Source organism: Rhinopithecus roxellana, chromosome 3, assembly GCF_007565055.1.
Source record: "Rhinopithecus roxellana isolate Shanxi Qingling chromosome 3, ASM756505v1, whole genome shotgun sequence".
Taxonomy (NCBI): Eukaryota; Metazoa; Chordata; class Mammalia; order Primates; family Cercopithecidae; genus Rhinopithecus; species Rhinopithecus roxellana.
The window spans coordinates 45,001,286-45,017,807 of NC_044551.1; the positions used below are offsets into that span (position 1 = coordinate 45,001,286).

Below are 16,522 nucleotides of genomic sequence, written 5' to 3' on the forward strand. Positions count from 1 at the left end.
TAAATTCCAAATCCAATAGGGTGAATGTTGTGATGTGTGTTTTTCTGAAGAATTTCAATGATTCATTTAGTTTGCTAGTAACGAAAAAATAAAATCTGATCCATCTGGCTCCTGAATGCATTTTACCTACTATGGACATTTCCTAGATTATTGGAAAAGGATAGGAAGTATTAGTGTTACACAGATCTGTTAATTTCCTTGATTCAATCAGATCCTCTGATTCATAGCATTTAAGTCAGGTATATAAAAATAATTGCGTACCAGTTAATATTAATTCTTCTAGCTCTGTGCTTCTTACAAAGATTACCATAGGTCAGTCATTTCACAGATCAAGAAAAGGGAGAACTTTGAAACTAACTTCATTAGTTCTCAAAAAGAGACAGCCAAATAATATTTTGCAAGTTAAAATACTTAATGTTTTATTCTATCTAATGACAATATTACTCTCTCATATCAATCATAGATCTACACCTTGTAGGTAAGTTCGTTTGTTGCAGTGCTCTTAGTATTTCAAGCATGGTAAGCCCAGGCAAGCTATGTAACTACCAATTTATTCAACTCTCTCGCCACATAATGTCTTTGTTTTTTAAACAACCACTACATGTACAGTCAGTATAGGTCTTCTTAGAATTGATTTACTTATTGTTATTTAACCTTGTAGTGATTATAGAATAAAGTGATTATAAGACACCTTGCTCAATGTCTAACTTATTTTTTCATTATCTCAAGTCACTTTATATATCCTATTAGGTATTTGTCTATCTATGATGGATGAGCTTTGGCAATGAGGAAACTAATTCCTTTCTAAGGTAAAACTAAAATTATCTAAATCAAAACTAAAACTAAAAATCTTTCTGTTTTCTGAGTGATTGTATCCTGGGAAACATATCAAGTAATTCTCAATAGTCCAGTATGTCTTTTTCTTGGCATTAAATTAAATCTTAATAAATATTTAATGTGTGTTACATATCGAAGATAAAGTTCTTGAGTTAGTCTTGGTCTACAAAAACTTTACAACATAGTGATATAGCAACAAATAAGTACATGTTTATAATTTGGTATTTGCTCCTTAAAACCTCTTGGTAACAGACTAGACAAAGTTAAATTTCTCCTATATGAATTCCACCTAGGAATCACCATAAGCATGGCATTTGCTGCCTAAACTATGAATAATTGAAGAGGAATAAAAGGCTAATTCTGGGCACAGAAAATAGATAACATGCAATCTCTCTGTGAAGTTCCCATATCTTGGTTGAAATTTTATGCTGTAGGCCATGTCAGGGCCAGATTATACACGGCAGTCTTTCAAATATTTGCAGAGGATGATTGCTTACGATTCCCATCTCGTCTTCTTTCCCATGCTTTGAGATGCCTATATTCTATTTTCCAGACAATCGCAATAATTAGTAAACCATCACATTCTTTTAAGTCTCTTTTCTCTACTTTTCCTTAGCTTTTTCAAAACTTTCTCAACTATAATGACTTCGATTTTCCTCAATAAAATAACAAATTTAAAAACAAACTCTCTACTCTTCAATACACATTTTAAACATGTTACGCACACCTGAGCACATATCCCATGAATTGCCTCATCATGAAGAAAAAAAAAAATCAGAACTATGATTTCTCATTTTGAAAACTATACTACTGAGAGAAGACTGATTTAGATTTTTTCTATGTTTACATAACATTACTGACATATACTTCATTTACTCTCAAATATAATCCACTGGTTGATCCCGTAGTAAAGACTTGCAAAAAAAAACCCTTAAAGTTTATTATCCACAACTATATATATATATATATATAATATTTTATATTCCAAATGTGTCTCATACTCTATTGATGGTTAGACATCAGTGGTTCTATAAACATTAGTCAATATTTAAGTGATGAAACAGAAAAATAACAATTGGTACCAAATTATTTTATAGTTTCACTACATTGTAGGTCCAAATCCATGCAGTAGTTTCTGAACTGCTTTTTCCCTGAGTGAACCATGTTTTACATTTAAAGGTGTAAAACATTTTTGTTATAAATGAGATCAGATCTGCCTCTAGGAATTAAATAAAATGAAATGTATTTTATAAATACTAGTTTATTTCATAAAAATACAAAAATATAAATATACATTTATAAAAATATGAATGAATTAACACAAAGACATTCTTCAACTAAATAAATATGGCAGTAATAGTCATTCCTATGTCATTAGGGATATATCTTTTCCATATTAATTTACAAAGCGGTTGCACAATGTTTAGTTTAATAGTAAAGGTGACTGAAAGTCAGTTAAGAAAACATTTATAAATTATTATACCTAAGAAAAGGCACAAAAAGCCTTTTAAGTATTTTTATTGATTATTGATGTGATATATTTTCCTTCCGAGATTGTTAGGCAAAGAGGGTGAACTGATTATTACTTTTTAAAATATCTATATCATTCGTATTCATTCACGAAAACTTACTGATTAAGCAAATCCCTACTAAGACAACACCTACGTATTGTTTGTAATTTCAATTTTTGAAAAATTTCCTCCCAGGAAGAGAATGCAGGCCACTCAATCTAATAACATAGACAGTACTTCCACTAATATTGATCAAGTCAAACAATCCTCTTAGTCTCGGTCACTATCATCACCCCCGTACATATCGGCAAGTTTTTTAAAACGAGGCCCCCAGTCACTGAGGTAATCATAATCTTGGTTACAATCAGCTGTGAGGGATTCTAAAGAGCTGAGCGAATCTGCTATGGAATCATTCCCTTCATAGGCATACGTTGCCAGGGAATCATATGGAGGTGCACTTGGGTCTGCGTCGTTTTCTTTTAATCTTCGATGGATAAAATCCTGTACATCAATATTTTCCCACAGAGGCACAGTCCTCCTTATCTGAAAAATAGTTTCGGGCATTACGTCCCGTCTAAGTTTACTGTCTTCTCTTGCCTCTGGATTCCTTAATGTGCCAATGTCAAAAGCTTGGGTATCTTCTTCCCCACCGCCTTCATCGTTATAGGTGACAATGTTGTCCCGGACATCGTCTTTTGAAATTATCAGAGGTTCCTTTTTCCTTTGCCTCTTCAATGCAGCAAACAGCACGACTAAAACTATTAATAAGAAATGGGAAAATAGTGAGATTTCATGAGTCAGGATAAAATAGAGTACACTTCTGAGTGTGAAATTTGTTTGGTACAGGAGATATTAAGATTAATCGAATAAAAATAATTAACTACCCTGTAGAAATACAGAGTTTCTCAAGGCAATGACTGGATGCATTGTATTGATAAAGGAGCAGATATTACCATGCCATTAATTTACTGTCAAGACATACTATCCTATGAACTTCTGGCATTGAAAAAGCTTTATTCAAGTACAATTATTATATTTATCCAACTGCAATTGCCTGACACATCAGCAATCTTTCCAAATGTGCACTTATTTCAAATACAAAAACGCTACAACTCTACTCATGATATTGATCATTCCTTTCACTTTGGCACAAGTATCATTTCTTAATGATTCAAGGGAATATATGCAAACATTACTCATATATATATATTTGTATATGCGTTATATTCCTATATTATGCGTGTACATACGCACACACATGAATATGTCATGAACATGTATGTGTCACCGATTTTATCACTTTCTATATCTCATAGGTTTAACTAAATTCCTTTACTGGTCTAATTTTGTAGGGGGCTTAGAAAACTGAACTATAACTCTAAATGTTACAATATAAAACTCAAACTCAAACTCATCTTTAACTTACCTTACAAAACACCTCAGACTGTATCTTGTTAATGAGGACTTCCTTGACATATAGGATCTGATTTAAACTTTTGGAATGAAATGTTAATTGTATTCCCTCTACTTGCTGTATTATTTTTATTGTTTACATGCCTATGTTACAAAGTGAACTGTGAACTTCTCCTCATATAATATATTTTCTTATTTCTCATTATAATACTGCAATTCAAATTATGTGTACTGGAAGATGAACCTTTTTCTAACAAATGCATGTTGCAATTAATAACATTCATTTAAAAATAAGCAAACACGATTTTCAAAATATAAATTTTCCATTAAAAATTGGACAAGCCCATAACGTTACATGTAAGAAATGTGAGAATAAAATCAAGAAAATATCGTCAAAACACACTTCAGCATTACTAGGAAAAAATACAAACCAGGTTTCCTTTACTTTAGGGTACTTCACTGCTTGTCGGTATTATTTATGCTTCACAGAAAATAAGAAAATGTTGGCTATTATTCCTTTTCTCAATTTTTACATCGAGATTAAACAAAGCATACTCACTGTCATTGAGACTACACTTCAACACGGCCCGTGATGCCCCTATAACTATACTAAAGCCCTGTTCAATGTTATTTTCATATGGACCAGCAAACTTTTCTCAGCTCTTCCTAACTGAAAGTAAGATTTTACGAAAGATAATTAAAGATTATCTTTAATTTCGTAAAAGTAAAAGTAAGATTTTACAAAAGATAATTAAAGATAATTAAATATAATTACGAAAGATAACGAAGTATCTGTAGTTAGACTTCTAGACTTCACAGAATGGGCTTTGGGAACTGAGCTATATTCAGGATCATCTTAGAGATATTAAAAAAAGAAAACTGCAGTAAAAATGAGACCTCTGTCCTCTCCTTTTTTTTTTTTTTTCAGACGGAGTCTCGCTCTGTCGCCCAAGCTGGAGTGCAGTGGCGCTATCTTGGCTCACTGCAAGCTCCGCCTCCCGGGTTCACGCCATTCTCCTGCCTCAGCCTCCCAAGTAGCTGGGACTACAGGCGCCCGCCACCTCGCCCGGCTAGTTTTTTGTATTTTTTAGTAGAGACGGGGTTTCACCGTGTTCGCCAGGATGGTCTCGATCTCCTGACCTCGTGATCCGCCCGTCTCGGCCTCCCAAAGTGCTGGGATTACAGGCTTAAGCCACCGCGCCCGGCCTGTCCTCTCCTTTTAAAAGATGGACATACGATTAATTAAGTCCAACATGGATCTGACATCTATCAAATTTCAGCCACGCACTAGAAAAAGAGATTTCTTTCGAAATTTAAGATTAAATAAATTTATAAGTTATCTACTTTTTAATCAATAAAATAACAATTGTGTAGTCAATTATTAAATATTAAGGGTTTCTTAGCTAATAAAAACTTACTAATTCCCACAAATGATCCGTAGAATCTGTTCTGAACTTTCCTTTTCTACCATATTAATATTATCAGATCATTTCTTAGATTGACGTTATTAATCTGGAACATGTGAACAGAATTCAGAAAGACTAGGATAAGAACTGAAAAAAAAAAGTGCCTCATTATTTCCATTCATCTGTAACTCAAATTTAGCATTTCTTTTCAATAGGATTATTGGCATAAACTATGGTGACAGTGGCAGTGTGTGTGACAGATATTTTATATTGCATCACAGTTTGACAGATAAATCAAACCATAGTTAGACTTGCTCCAGAATATGGCATGCATGATTTGATAAACAAGCACAGTTTTCTTTGTGTTTTTTATTTCATTTGTGTAAGTGTATTTCCTTTTTGTCTTACATGTTTTACTGTAATAAATTTAAATCATCATTCTGGCTAGGTCCATTCACTTCATCAGGCTGCCAAAAGTGTCCCTACAACCAAAAAGTTTAAAATCCCTGCCCTAGATTTTAATCTTCCATCTTGCCTTATAAAATAGATATAAACTAAGAGTTAGATTTATTCAAAATGTATGAAAGTACATTAAAAATATTATTGCCAGTACTATGTCACTATCTTATAAAAAGCAAACTCTCTTAACTATAGAAATGCAGTAACTATGTCCAGCCATTACCATAAAGACTCACAATAACAATAAAGTGCTTTAGTAATTTTGAAAACGTAAATTTCTGAATTAGAAGCAATTTTAACTACAATAATAGAAAATTACTCCCCATTTAGACAATGAACTGGGAAAGTGGAAAATAAGAAATTAGGGCTTTCCTTATTGCTCAAGGAACAAAGGTGGCTGACTTTGCAGAATATAAGAAGAAACCTTCTAGGATTTCTGCATAGAAAAAAATAGTATCAAATTTAGTTTGAGAATGTTAAAATATCTAAACTTACTTAGGGGGATGCTTTTGGTTCCCTGTGTGTGCATGACTATCTTTGTGTGTGTATGTACATTACATTAATACAGAAATTTTTCAAATGATTTAACCAACATATTTTCATGTGGTTCTAAATTAGGAAAGTGGAACTTCCTGAGTGAATAAAACCACGTGAAATCAGTAGCACTTAGCCAAAAGGCTAAGCCAAATTTTTATCTCCATAGGGATACAAAAATATTTTACAGAGGAGTTGAACTCTCTAGCAGTAGGTGGGGATTGAAACTGCTGATGGCGGTGGTAGCAGTGTATTTGTTCTAAACCACACTGAGAAAATGTTTTTCTAAATAGTTGGATCATCTTAACTGAGACAAATGTTTTTTCCCCACTTTCATCAATCCCCTACTGAAGTCCTGCAAGGATATCTGGCCAAAGGGATTTCATCCAGATAGCTTGAAAGGATTTGCAGAGAAAAGGAGCCAGCACATATGAGCATTAGAACATAAATTTGGCTAGCTCCCCTGCCCTAAGCATAAGCATTTGGGCTGAATATTTGATAGAAACAATTTTTTTTTTTTTTTGGAATGTTTTCCAGTGGAACAACTGTTTAATTGAATTAAATCGTTGTCCTGTTAGTGCATGTTCAAATAAAACATTCGCTGTTGGAACATGACTTTATTTAGAAAATATTGCAGGACTAGGTATGACCACAGTGACATAGTGATATTTTTAAAAACAGAACTTTAACTTCTTAATTTGGTATGTCACACCAATGTATAACAAGCTATATAGGGGAAAATGTCTAACTTACTGTGACAACTTTAATGCATTTGCATGTCAGACATCTGATATAGACAACTCAGAATATGTTAGGAACTGTTGTTTGTAAGGGCAACGTAGTCTTTGATTTGGGAATAATAGAAAGGAGAAGTCTATAGTAGTCTGTGTTTGAATGCCAGCTAAAGCCTTTTCTAAATGAGTGACTTTGAGTGAATTATGTAGCCTTTCTCTAGAAGAAAAGTATTTACCTTATACAGTTGATGCAAAGATGAAATCAATGAAATCAAATGCCCTTAGAACAGTGAACATAGTCAAAGATATAATACCAAATGATATAAAATATATTTTTTAAATACACATGTGTATAGCATTTGTTAGATCTTTATTTTTGGTCTCTGGAAAGCTGGGCCTATCCCCACACACAAAAACTCTTACTTTTTCCTAATCGAAAGAACCATTTTAATAAAAAGTGAAAATGTTCTATCTTTATCTGTGGAGAAAAGTGTTATTCAGTACACCATCCGCGGACTGTGAGGGAGAGATTTTTGTAGTTAAAAGATCATTCAGAGGGACAGAGCTTACTAAGCAGTATGAGGACACAGAGGAGAATCGCAACGAGAGCTCCCGTGCTCAGGCCGGCTGAAAGGACCAAGGCTTCTGCCGTGCAGGATTGCATGTTTCCTTGATTATCGCAGGCACACACCCGAATAGTGAGTGTGCCAGTGCTGCTTTGAATCGGATAATCGTTGTCAAAGATTAAAATTGGCAATAAGTAGGTGCTCATTTTGTTGCGACTGTAGCCATCTTTTCGAGTCATGATTCCTGCTGTGTTATCTGGTGGAGAAAAACATGTAAAAAACCAAAAACTTTCATATGTGTTTTTAATTATGTATCTTAAAGTTTCATGATTTTTAGTTTTAGAAATTTTCTTATACCTTTATTATCTACAATGGTGAAATTCGGATTGAGAGTAAATTCTGGCACTGGTTCAAAATAGAATTTGTGACCTCGGGGAGGGTCATCCTTATCCATGACACTGACAGTCTGAATCAACTGAAAGCAATATAAATAAATTAATTAATTAAGCCTAAGGCAATTTTCTTGTTATTAGACGATATCTTAAATCCATGTATTTGTGCCTTAAATACATCACAAAAACAAAGCAACAAAACAAAATAAATGCCATTTAAAGAAAATTATGCCAATGTCTTATTTTTTATGGTTTTGTCTTAGGTAACTTATTTAGTTAAGGGTGAAAGACATCCATTAAGCCCAATGGTTTGCAAGGCATCTTAATGCATTATTGTCTTATACCTGGCCAGCTTAAAGAAAAATTCAATCCCTCCAATACCTATCCTCTTTTGATATTGTTGAAAGGCACAGCCCATTTTACTATTAATTGATGAGCAATCCATTACATCCACTAGAAAATAATTCTTCAAAGGATGAGTACATAGAAGATGCATTTTTAAAAACAACAATGCTTAGCACAATCATTCCTATATATTAACATTACTTATATATTTTTAAAATAATAAATCAATTTGTCATGTACTATCAGAAAGAAAATGATTTTGAAGCTATGGACACCATTACTACAATTAAACTATTTTATTTAAATTGCTTGCTTTTCCTTTAATAGTATTTGCAAAGACAGATATACAAAGAAATGCTTTTAAGATTTTGTAAAATCAATGTTGAAGTTTCAAAATTAGAACAACTCTTGGCTGAGCTAGTGTAAGTAAATAACAAATGTGTCCTAATGGAATATGGAACAGCCAACTATGGGTTGGGCAAAAAAATTTCACTGAGCATTTTATAGTGGAAAAAGCACTGAGCTACACATTTGGGTGCCTCCCATCTGTGTAATTTGAAATCACAGTCATTTAATTACTCTGACTTTTAACATTCTGTTCTACAAAAACAAACAGGTCTCATAGTCTAACATTATGTGGTGAACAGTTATTGAAATTCACAATAGTTTAAGCTTTCCATTATTTCACTGTATACCTTTTATAACCATACTAACCTACATACTCACTAGTCAGTGCTACTTCCACTTTAATTTTATATTAATGATAATTATATCATTTTGACAGGTTGATATGTAACTGTATTTTTAATATAGTGCTTTTGAAAGTGTACAATTATTAGCAAAAAATTAATAAACTTTTCTCCTTAGAAAATTGGAACATAAGAAAATAATTATATAAGATCTAATATTTTGCTCAACCTTCTGTTCCTAAATAGCAATAACAAATCTGACTTTTAGTAATAATTTAAATCACAAAAAGTTGGTCTTTTAATTATATGACATTTGGGGTATTGAAATTATTGGATGGGCTTTGTATATTTTATGAGGATATACATATACTTAATATCCATTTTATTTTTAACTTGGTTAAATTCAATGAGTAATATGTATTAAATAATTATAATTAGTTAATATGAATTATACTTAATTTTTATAAAATATTAGCATATAATATATCAATAACACACATGAATCAGTAAAAGATAACCATGCTAATAGATATGTGAGTAAAGAATATTTATAGGTGATTGTAGTTTGACTTGTGCTCCCCTAAAAGATCTGATCAAATCCTAAATCCCAGTACCTGTGAATGTGACTTATTTGGAAATAGGCTCTTTGCAGATAAAATCAAGTTAAAATAAAATCATTCTAAATTAGGGAGGATTCTAATTCAATGACTGGAGTCTTCATAAGAAGAAGCAAATTTGGACACAGAAACAGATACAGGGAGAATGCCATGAAATGATGGAGAGAGATATTGGAGTAATTGGCGTCCACAAGCCAAAAGATGTCAAGGATGGCTGGCAAGCTCATGAAGCTAGAAAGTGCCAAGGGAGGATAGTCTCCTAGAGCCTTTAGAGAGAGCACAGCCCTGTCGCATGTTAATTTTATACTTCCAGCCTCCAAAACTATGAGAAATAAAATTCTGTGTTTTAAATCATTCTGTTTGTGGTAATTTGTCATGGCAACCCTTGGAACTAATACAGCTGTAAATTATTTTTAAGTCCATGTTTTTATGAAAAAAAAAAAAAAAAAAGTTTGGCCTTAATGAGTTTACAGGATTTCACACTAAAAGTGTTATGAGAAATTTACATATTGGCAGATATTTAAAATCTAGGGTTGCCAAATACATAGGCAATCATAGGTATTTGGTGGGAATGTCACCTAGTTTATGACAGATTTGGAGAAGTATTCGGGAACATTTATTAATATTTATAGATATAATTTAATTATTCCTACTTTGAGAATTATATCAAAGGAAAGTAGTACCAGGTGGTAAACAAGCAAAATGTACTACAATGCTCATTATAGTATGACTGGGGTACTGCTAGGGTAACATTTTGTGAAACCAAATTTCCATTAAGAAGGAAGTAATTGAATAAGTCATATATAACTATGCTATGAAAATTAAGCATCAAATTCAAAAAATCATTTACTAAACTGAGATGCCCATTGTATGTTGCAAAATAAAGAGGAAAAGCAAATTTTTATCCAAATAGCTATGTAACAATTTCATGTTATTACAAATAAAAATCTCGTTTGTATTTTTGTATATGTAGGTGGAATGTGTTATGTATCTCTGTCTTAGTCAGCTGGGATGCCATAACAATCCCACACACTTAATGGCTTAAACAACAGAAATGCATTTTCTCACAGTTCTGGAGATTGTAAGGTTGAGATCTAGAGGCTAGTGTGGTTGACTTCTGCTGAGGGCTTGCTAATATTAATAGCTACCTTCTCCCTTAGTGCTCTCATGAGGTTTTTCCTTGGTCCATGAATTCAGGGACAGGGAGAAAGGGAGAGCATGAGCTCTCTGTTATCTCTTCTTTGTATGCTAATCCCATCAGATCAGGATCTATCCCCTTATAAGCTCAGTTCCTCTTAGTTACTTCATTGAAATACCATCTCCAAATACACTGACACTAGGATTGCATTTTCAAGATTTGAATTTGGAGGAGGTCCACAAACATTCAGTTCATAATATTCTCTATTAGAATAGAAGAAAAACTGTATTTTAGTTATTTTCTACCTTAAAGAGGCATGATGGAATCATAGATGATTCTTTTTTTTTTTTTTTTGAGACGGAGTCTCGCTCTGTGGCCCAGGCTGGAGTGCAGTGGCCGGATCTCAGCTCACTGCAAGCTCCGCCTCCCGGGTTCACGCCATTCTCCTGACTCAGCCTCCCCAGTAGCTGGGACTACAGGGGCCCGCCGCCTCGACCGGCTAGTTTTTCGTATTTTTTAGTAGAGACGGGGTTTCACCGTGTTAGCCAGGATGGTCTTGATCTCCTGACCTCGTGATCCGCCCGTCTCGGCCTCCCAAAGTGCTGGGATTACAGGCTTGAGCCACCGCACCCGGCCGATGATTCTTAACATCTACCTATTTTATCTTTAAAGTAGTTAACTAAAAGGTTAAGTTACTTTTGGTAAAATTTATGCAGTTACTGTTACAGAAAAATACTATATTTTTGTCAAAAATGAGCATATTCTGCATTTACTTAGAATTACTTTATGTACTTTTGAAAGAATTACTTTGTAAGAAGACTTCGTAATTCTTTTACAAACAAATCTACTTCATTTCAATGATATGAAACTGTAAAACTTACAAAATATCACTCATATCAAAATCTCCTAAAACTATTAAAAGTGGCAAAATGTAATCAAGAAAACAATGATTATGATTACCTTTATAGTAACATGAAACGATTTCATTTTCATACTTCATGTTTTATTTAATGATATATTTTCATTCTATTAGTGAAGATAACTCAGATAATTATAATTATAGATCTTATAATTATAAGATAAGCATAATTATGAATGCACTTAACAGCTTCTACATATGTGATATTCACTATAAACCTAGTATATAAATTAAATCATATGTTATAATATTCCCCACTATATTATTGATTCCATTATAAAAACATTTTTAAATCACCTTTTTAAAAATCACTGTGAGTTCTTTGTTAAGGATAAATAAATGGTGGACATGAAGTATTGACAACAGTTTGCACAAAAGAAATCCTGCAAATAAAGTGATGTAATGTCATTTGACTTTGTAAAGAGAACATATATTCTTTTAAGTTTTTAATGATTTTATTTACCTGCCCAGGTTTTGCATTTTCACAAACAAATGTTTCATAATACATGGCAAATTCCGGAGCATGGTCATTTATATCTAGAATTCTGATGAAGACAGGGATGTGGCTACTTTGTTTTGGGTTATCTGCAACGAGAACATGTGTAAGATTTCAGTCTCATTTACACAGAAGCAGTGAAACCACTCACCCATTTGTAGCTTAGCAACAGATCCTTTTTGTGGAGTTCACTTTCTCAATTGGGCTGCTGATGAATATCTCAGCTCTCTTACATGGTCCAAATGAAAAGCACAATAAAATTGAGGAAAACATAATTGAGAATGAGGTATTATTTGTAATAGATAATTTTCTTAGATTATTTTTATGACGTTAAATTATATTTCTCTCCTATTTAAGGTGTAAAAGAAAAGCAAATTTGAAATGAATGAATTATTTGATAATCCTTAGAAATAATTTAAAAATGTGTTGACATTCTAAGCCATTTCTCTAAGATCTTGCTAAGGATACAATCATACCACTCAAGAAAATGAGTCTAGCTAGTGCTATTATTTTACCACTTTGATGAAAGACAGTGTGTTCAGGTAGATGTAGCTCCAACTTACTTATTTCTGTGGCTGTAACAGTGATGTTATGCCAAGGAGATGATTCTCGGTCAAGGGCTTTCAAAGTGAAAATAGAGCCATTTTCTGAGTGGATGCCGAAAATACGGTCCATATCAGTATGCCGATCCACAGAGTACCTGGCAGAAGAGACTCATAAATCCAGCATTCTTCTGAGGTTACTAGTTCTACTCTTTCTTAAAGTTATAGGTAATTTCCACAATGATCTGACAAATACATGAAATGTAAAATGCTAACAACTTTCTTGAATTTTTATTTTATGGAATTGTTATTTGAGCAATTTCATATATTTGACTCTTTCCACTTACTATTCCACAGTTATGTGTACTTTAGAACTGTTATTTATACACATGTATCCCAGTGGCAGCTGTTAAAATGAGTTCTTAAGTATCACTTGGTTCACTTATCCTATCATAGGCCTACTGCTGTGTTTGAGACACATTAAACAGTAATGTTAAACTTCATTGAGCCAATAGTAATGAATAAATCGAAAGTATGTTAAAAAAAATACATAACTGTGTCCAGAGTCCTTTATAAGCAAATATTGAGAAGGCTATTATAAAATACATTGCTCTTGAATGGCTTTTTATTCAAGGAACATCCAGCTGAATCAAGGTCTTCCTCTAATCTATCCCTCCAACTTATTTCAAATCAAAATGAAATGTTATATCACCACAGAGTTCTGTGACTTTCTCATCAGGGCTGTATGTGGAGGACGTCATTGTAAGCTTTGTATCACTCTGGAGTTGGTAAAATAATATCTCCTCTCCCTAAGATGTCTATACCTTAATCCCCAGAACCTGTGAAGATGTTCAAATCACTGAAACAGAGAATTACCCTGATTATCAAAGCGTGCCTAGTTTAATCCTATGAGCCCTTGAAAGTGGAATGGGAAGACCAGGCGCGGTGGCTCAAGCTTGTAATCCCAAAACTCTGGGAGGTAGAGGTGAGTGGATCATCTGAAGTCAGGAGTTCGAGACCAGTCTGACCAACATGGTGAAACCCCGTCTCTACTAAAAATACAAAAATTACCCCGGCATGGTGGTGGGCGCCTGTAGTCCCAGCTACTGGGGGGGCTGAGGCAAGAGAATCTCTTGAACCCCAGAGGCAGAGGTTGCAGTGAGCCGAGATGGCACCACTGCACTTCAGCCTGGGTGACACAGTGAGACTCCCTCTCAAAAACAAACAAACAAAGTGACATGGGAAGGCAGAAAATTGGTTTACAGAGATGAAACAGAAGAAAAAAAGAGAACAGATTTGAAGAATGAGAAATACTTGACCCATTTTTGCTGGCTTTAAAGCTGAAGGAACGGAGCCACAAACCAATACATAGTGAACATAGACAACCTCTAGAAACAGTGAGTAGTCCTTAAGCTGACATCCAGCAAGGAAACAGGGGCCTCGCCCACACAACTGCAAGGACTTGAAATCTGCTCACAACCTAAATGATCCAGAAAGCAATTCTCTGCCTAGAATATACAGAAAGAAACATGGCCCTGTTCACACCGCCACCTTGACTTTAGCCCAGTGAGACACATACTGAACTTCTGATGTAGAGAAATTCAGACCTATCTGTAAGATAATAATATATATATATATATATATATATATATATATATATATATATATTTTTTTTTTTTTTTTTCCTGGAGACGGAGTCTCACTCTGTCGCCCAGGCTGGAACGCAGTGGCCGGATCTCAGCTCACTGCAAGCTCCGCCTCCCAGGTTTATGCCATTCTCCTGCCTCAGCCTCCCGAGTAGCTGGGACTACAGGCGCCCACCACCTCGCCCGGCTAGTTTTTTGTATTTTTTTTAGTAGAGACGAGGTTTCACCGTGTTAGCCAGGATGGTCTCGATCTCCTGACCTCGTGATCCGCCCGTCTCGGCCTCTCAAAGTGCTGGGATTACAGGCTTGAGCCACCGCGCCTGGCCAATAATAATACATTTGTAGTATTTTTTTTTGTGGCAGCAATAGAAATCTAATATATCCTTAAAAGATAAATTTTTGAAAAAATTAATTTATATGAAAGTCCTTCTGTTACATCAGACCATGTTATGCCATACTAGCTTTTTTTTTTTTTTTTTTTAACATCTTTTTGAGATTTCTGTTGCGGTCTTTAATTGAGCCATGTCGGAAAGTGAGTACTTCTCAAACATTAACTTTTAAGTGAATCACATACGAATCCTGTTAAAAACAGAGTTTGATTCAGTAGGTCTGGGGTGGGAGCTGGGATTGTGCGTTTTAAACAAACTCTTAGATGAATCCTATGCTGTAGCTCCACAGGCTAGGTTTTATACAGCAGTTTTAGACTACGGGATAAAGTGATTAGAATAAGAACAGAAACAGGAAAAGCAATGAAGGACGATTAACAGGCTAATCAGCCTCTTGTGTAGTCCTCATTTTTCTAGTTATCTTATTAAATGCATCTTATCTTCTTACGAGTTACTTTTTGATCAAGTGTATTGGAAAATTACAGTTCCCACTGTAAATCTTAAATATATTCACACTTTGGCACTGGCTTTGGCAAACATAAGTAATGGATATTTAGGCTTTATTTTATTTTATTTTATTATTTTTATTTTTATTTTATTTTATTTTTTTTTTGAGGCAGAGTCTCGCTCTGTCGCCCGGACTGGAGTGCAGTGGCCGGATCTCAGCTCACTGCAAGCTCCGCCTCCCGGGTTTACGCCATTCTCCTGCCTCAGCCTCCCAAGTAGCTGGGACTACAGGCGCCCGCCACCGCGCCTGGCTAATTTTCTGTATTTTTAGTAGAGACGAGGTTTCACCGTGTTAGCCAGGATGGTCTCAATCTCCTGACCTTGTGATCCTCGTGCCTCGGCCCTCCGAAAATGCTGGGATTACAAGGCTTGAGCCACCGCGCCCAGCTGATATTTAGGTTTTAAAACGTTATGAAGTATTGGCAATTTTTAAATTATTGGGTGAACATACATTAACCTAAATTGTATGACTTTTTTGTTTGAATTGTTTATTAAAAGACATACTATTTAATCTATTGTTTAAGCATTATGCTGAACTTCAGGGATCTATTAAGTGAACGGGTCTGATCATAATTTAACAATTTAATATAGTACATGAAGATGCTTGCTTAATTTATTTTCTGCTAAATTTTATAAAACGATTATTGCAGAGTCATAGATACTGCTTCAAAAAGAGTATTTGGTCCTTTGGAAAAAAGGTATCGAGTGTCATCTCAATAATGGAATGACTATAAAACTTATATAGTTGGTCTCAGGTTTTACCTCACTCCCTGTACATGGAACCACTTCAGTCATCTCTGTTTTGTCATTCAGCAGGATTCTACAACGCACAACAGAAGTACATGCAAATGACAGTATTCCCTCCGTTTTTCAATAATCATTATTGTAAAATTTCACATGGTGTTATGAAAAGAATTTAGGCACTTAAAATACACTCATTTGACATAAGACCACTGCTCGAGAGTAGCTTATATTTCTTGGGTGGGAAGTCCTAAGGGGATAAAGGAGAAATAGAAACCTAGATATAAAAATTTATAATAACGCACAACAGCATACACACATATATACGTATATATGTGTGTATATATATGTACATATATTTTTTTTTTTCTAAAAGCAAATGTCATACTGGCTTTTAGCCAACAATTCTTTGTCAGATTATTTTCAGAGATAGATCTGATTTGCAAAATCACAATGTAGTAAAATTGAGCATGTAAGTCATATTGAAATTTTTCTTTTAAACCTCTATTTCCAATTGTGCTAACATGAAACAAAATATTATGTTTCCTACCTATAGGTTTCAACTCTCTTACAATTCCTGATGTGGGCTTTACTGATGTTGGGACCAAATCACTATTATAAGGTTTTTGAGAGAAAAGCAAATA

The 16,522-nt window shown here is 34.1% G+C and overlaps 1 protein-coding gene across 2 annotated transcripts in view; it reads right to left on the reverse strand.

The window, feature by feature from the left end:
* Window positions 1-2,078: 2,078 nt before the first annotated feature.
* Window positions 2,079-16,522, reverse strand: part of CDH9 (cadherin 9) — a 171,504-nt gene continuing 157,060 nt past the window's right edge. The window contains exons 8-12 of one of the 2 annotated variants that reach the window (XM_010353177.2): window positions 12,620-12,756; window positions 12,024-12,145; window positions 7,818-7,935; window positions 7,465-7,716; window positions 2,079-3,106 (exon numbers count right to left, since the gene is read on the reverse strand). In XM_010353177.2, coding sequence (XP_010351479.1) covers window positions 2,619-3,106; window positions 7,465-7,716; window positions 7,818-7,935; window positions 12,024-12,145; window positions 12,620-12,756 — 1,117 coding nt within the window. In that variant the 3' untranslated portion in view covers window positions 2,079-2,618. The remainder of the gene's footprint in view (window positions 3,107-7,464; window positions 7,717-7,817; window positions 7,936-12,023; window positions 12,146-12,619; window positions 12,757-16,522) is intronic. The other variant, XM_030927589.1, reaches the window with a different exon arrangement.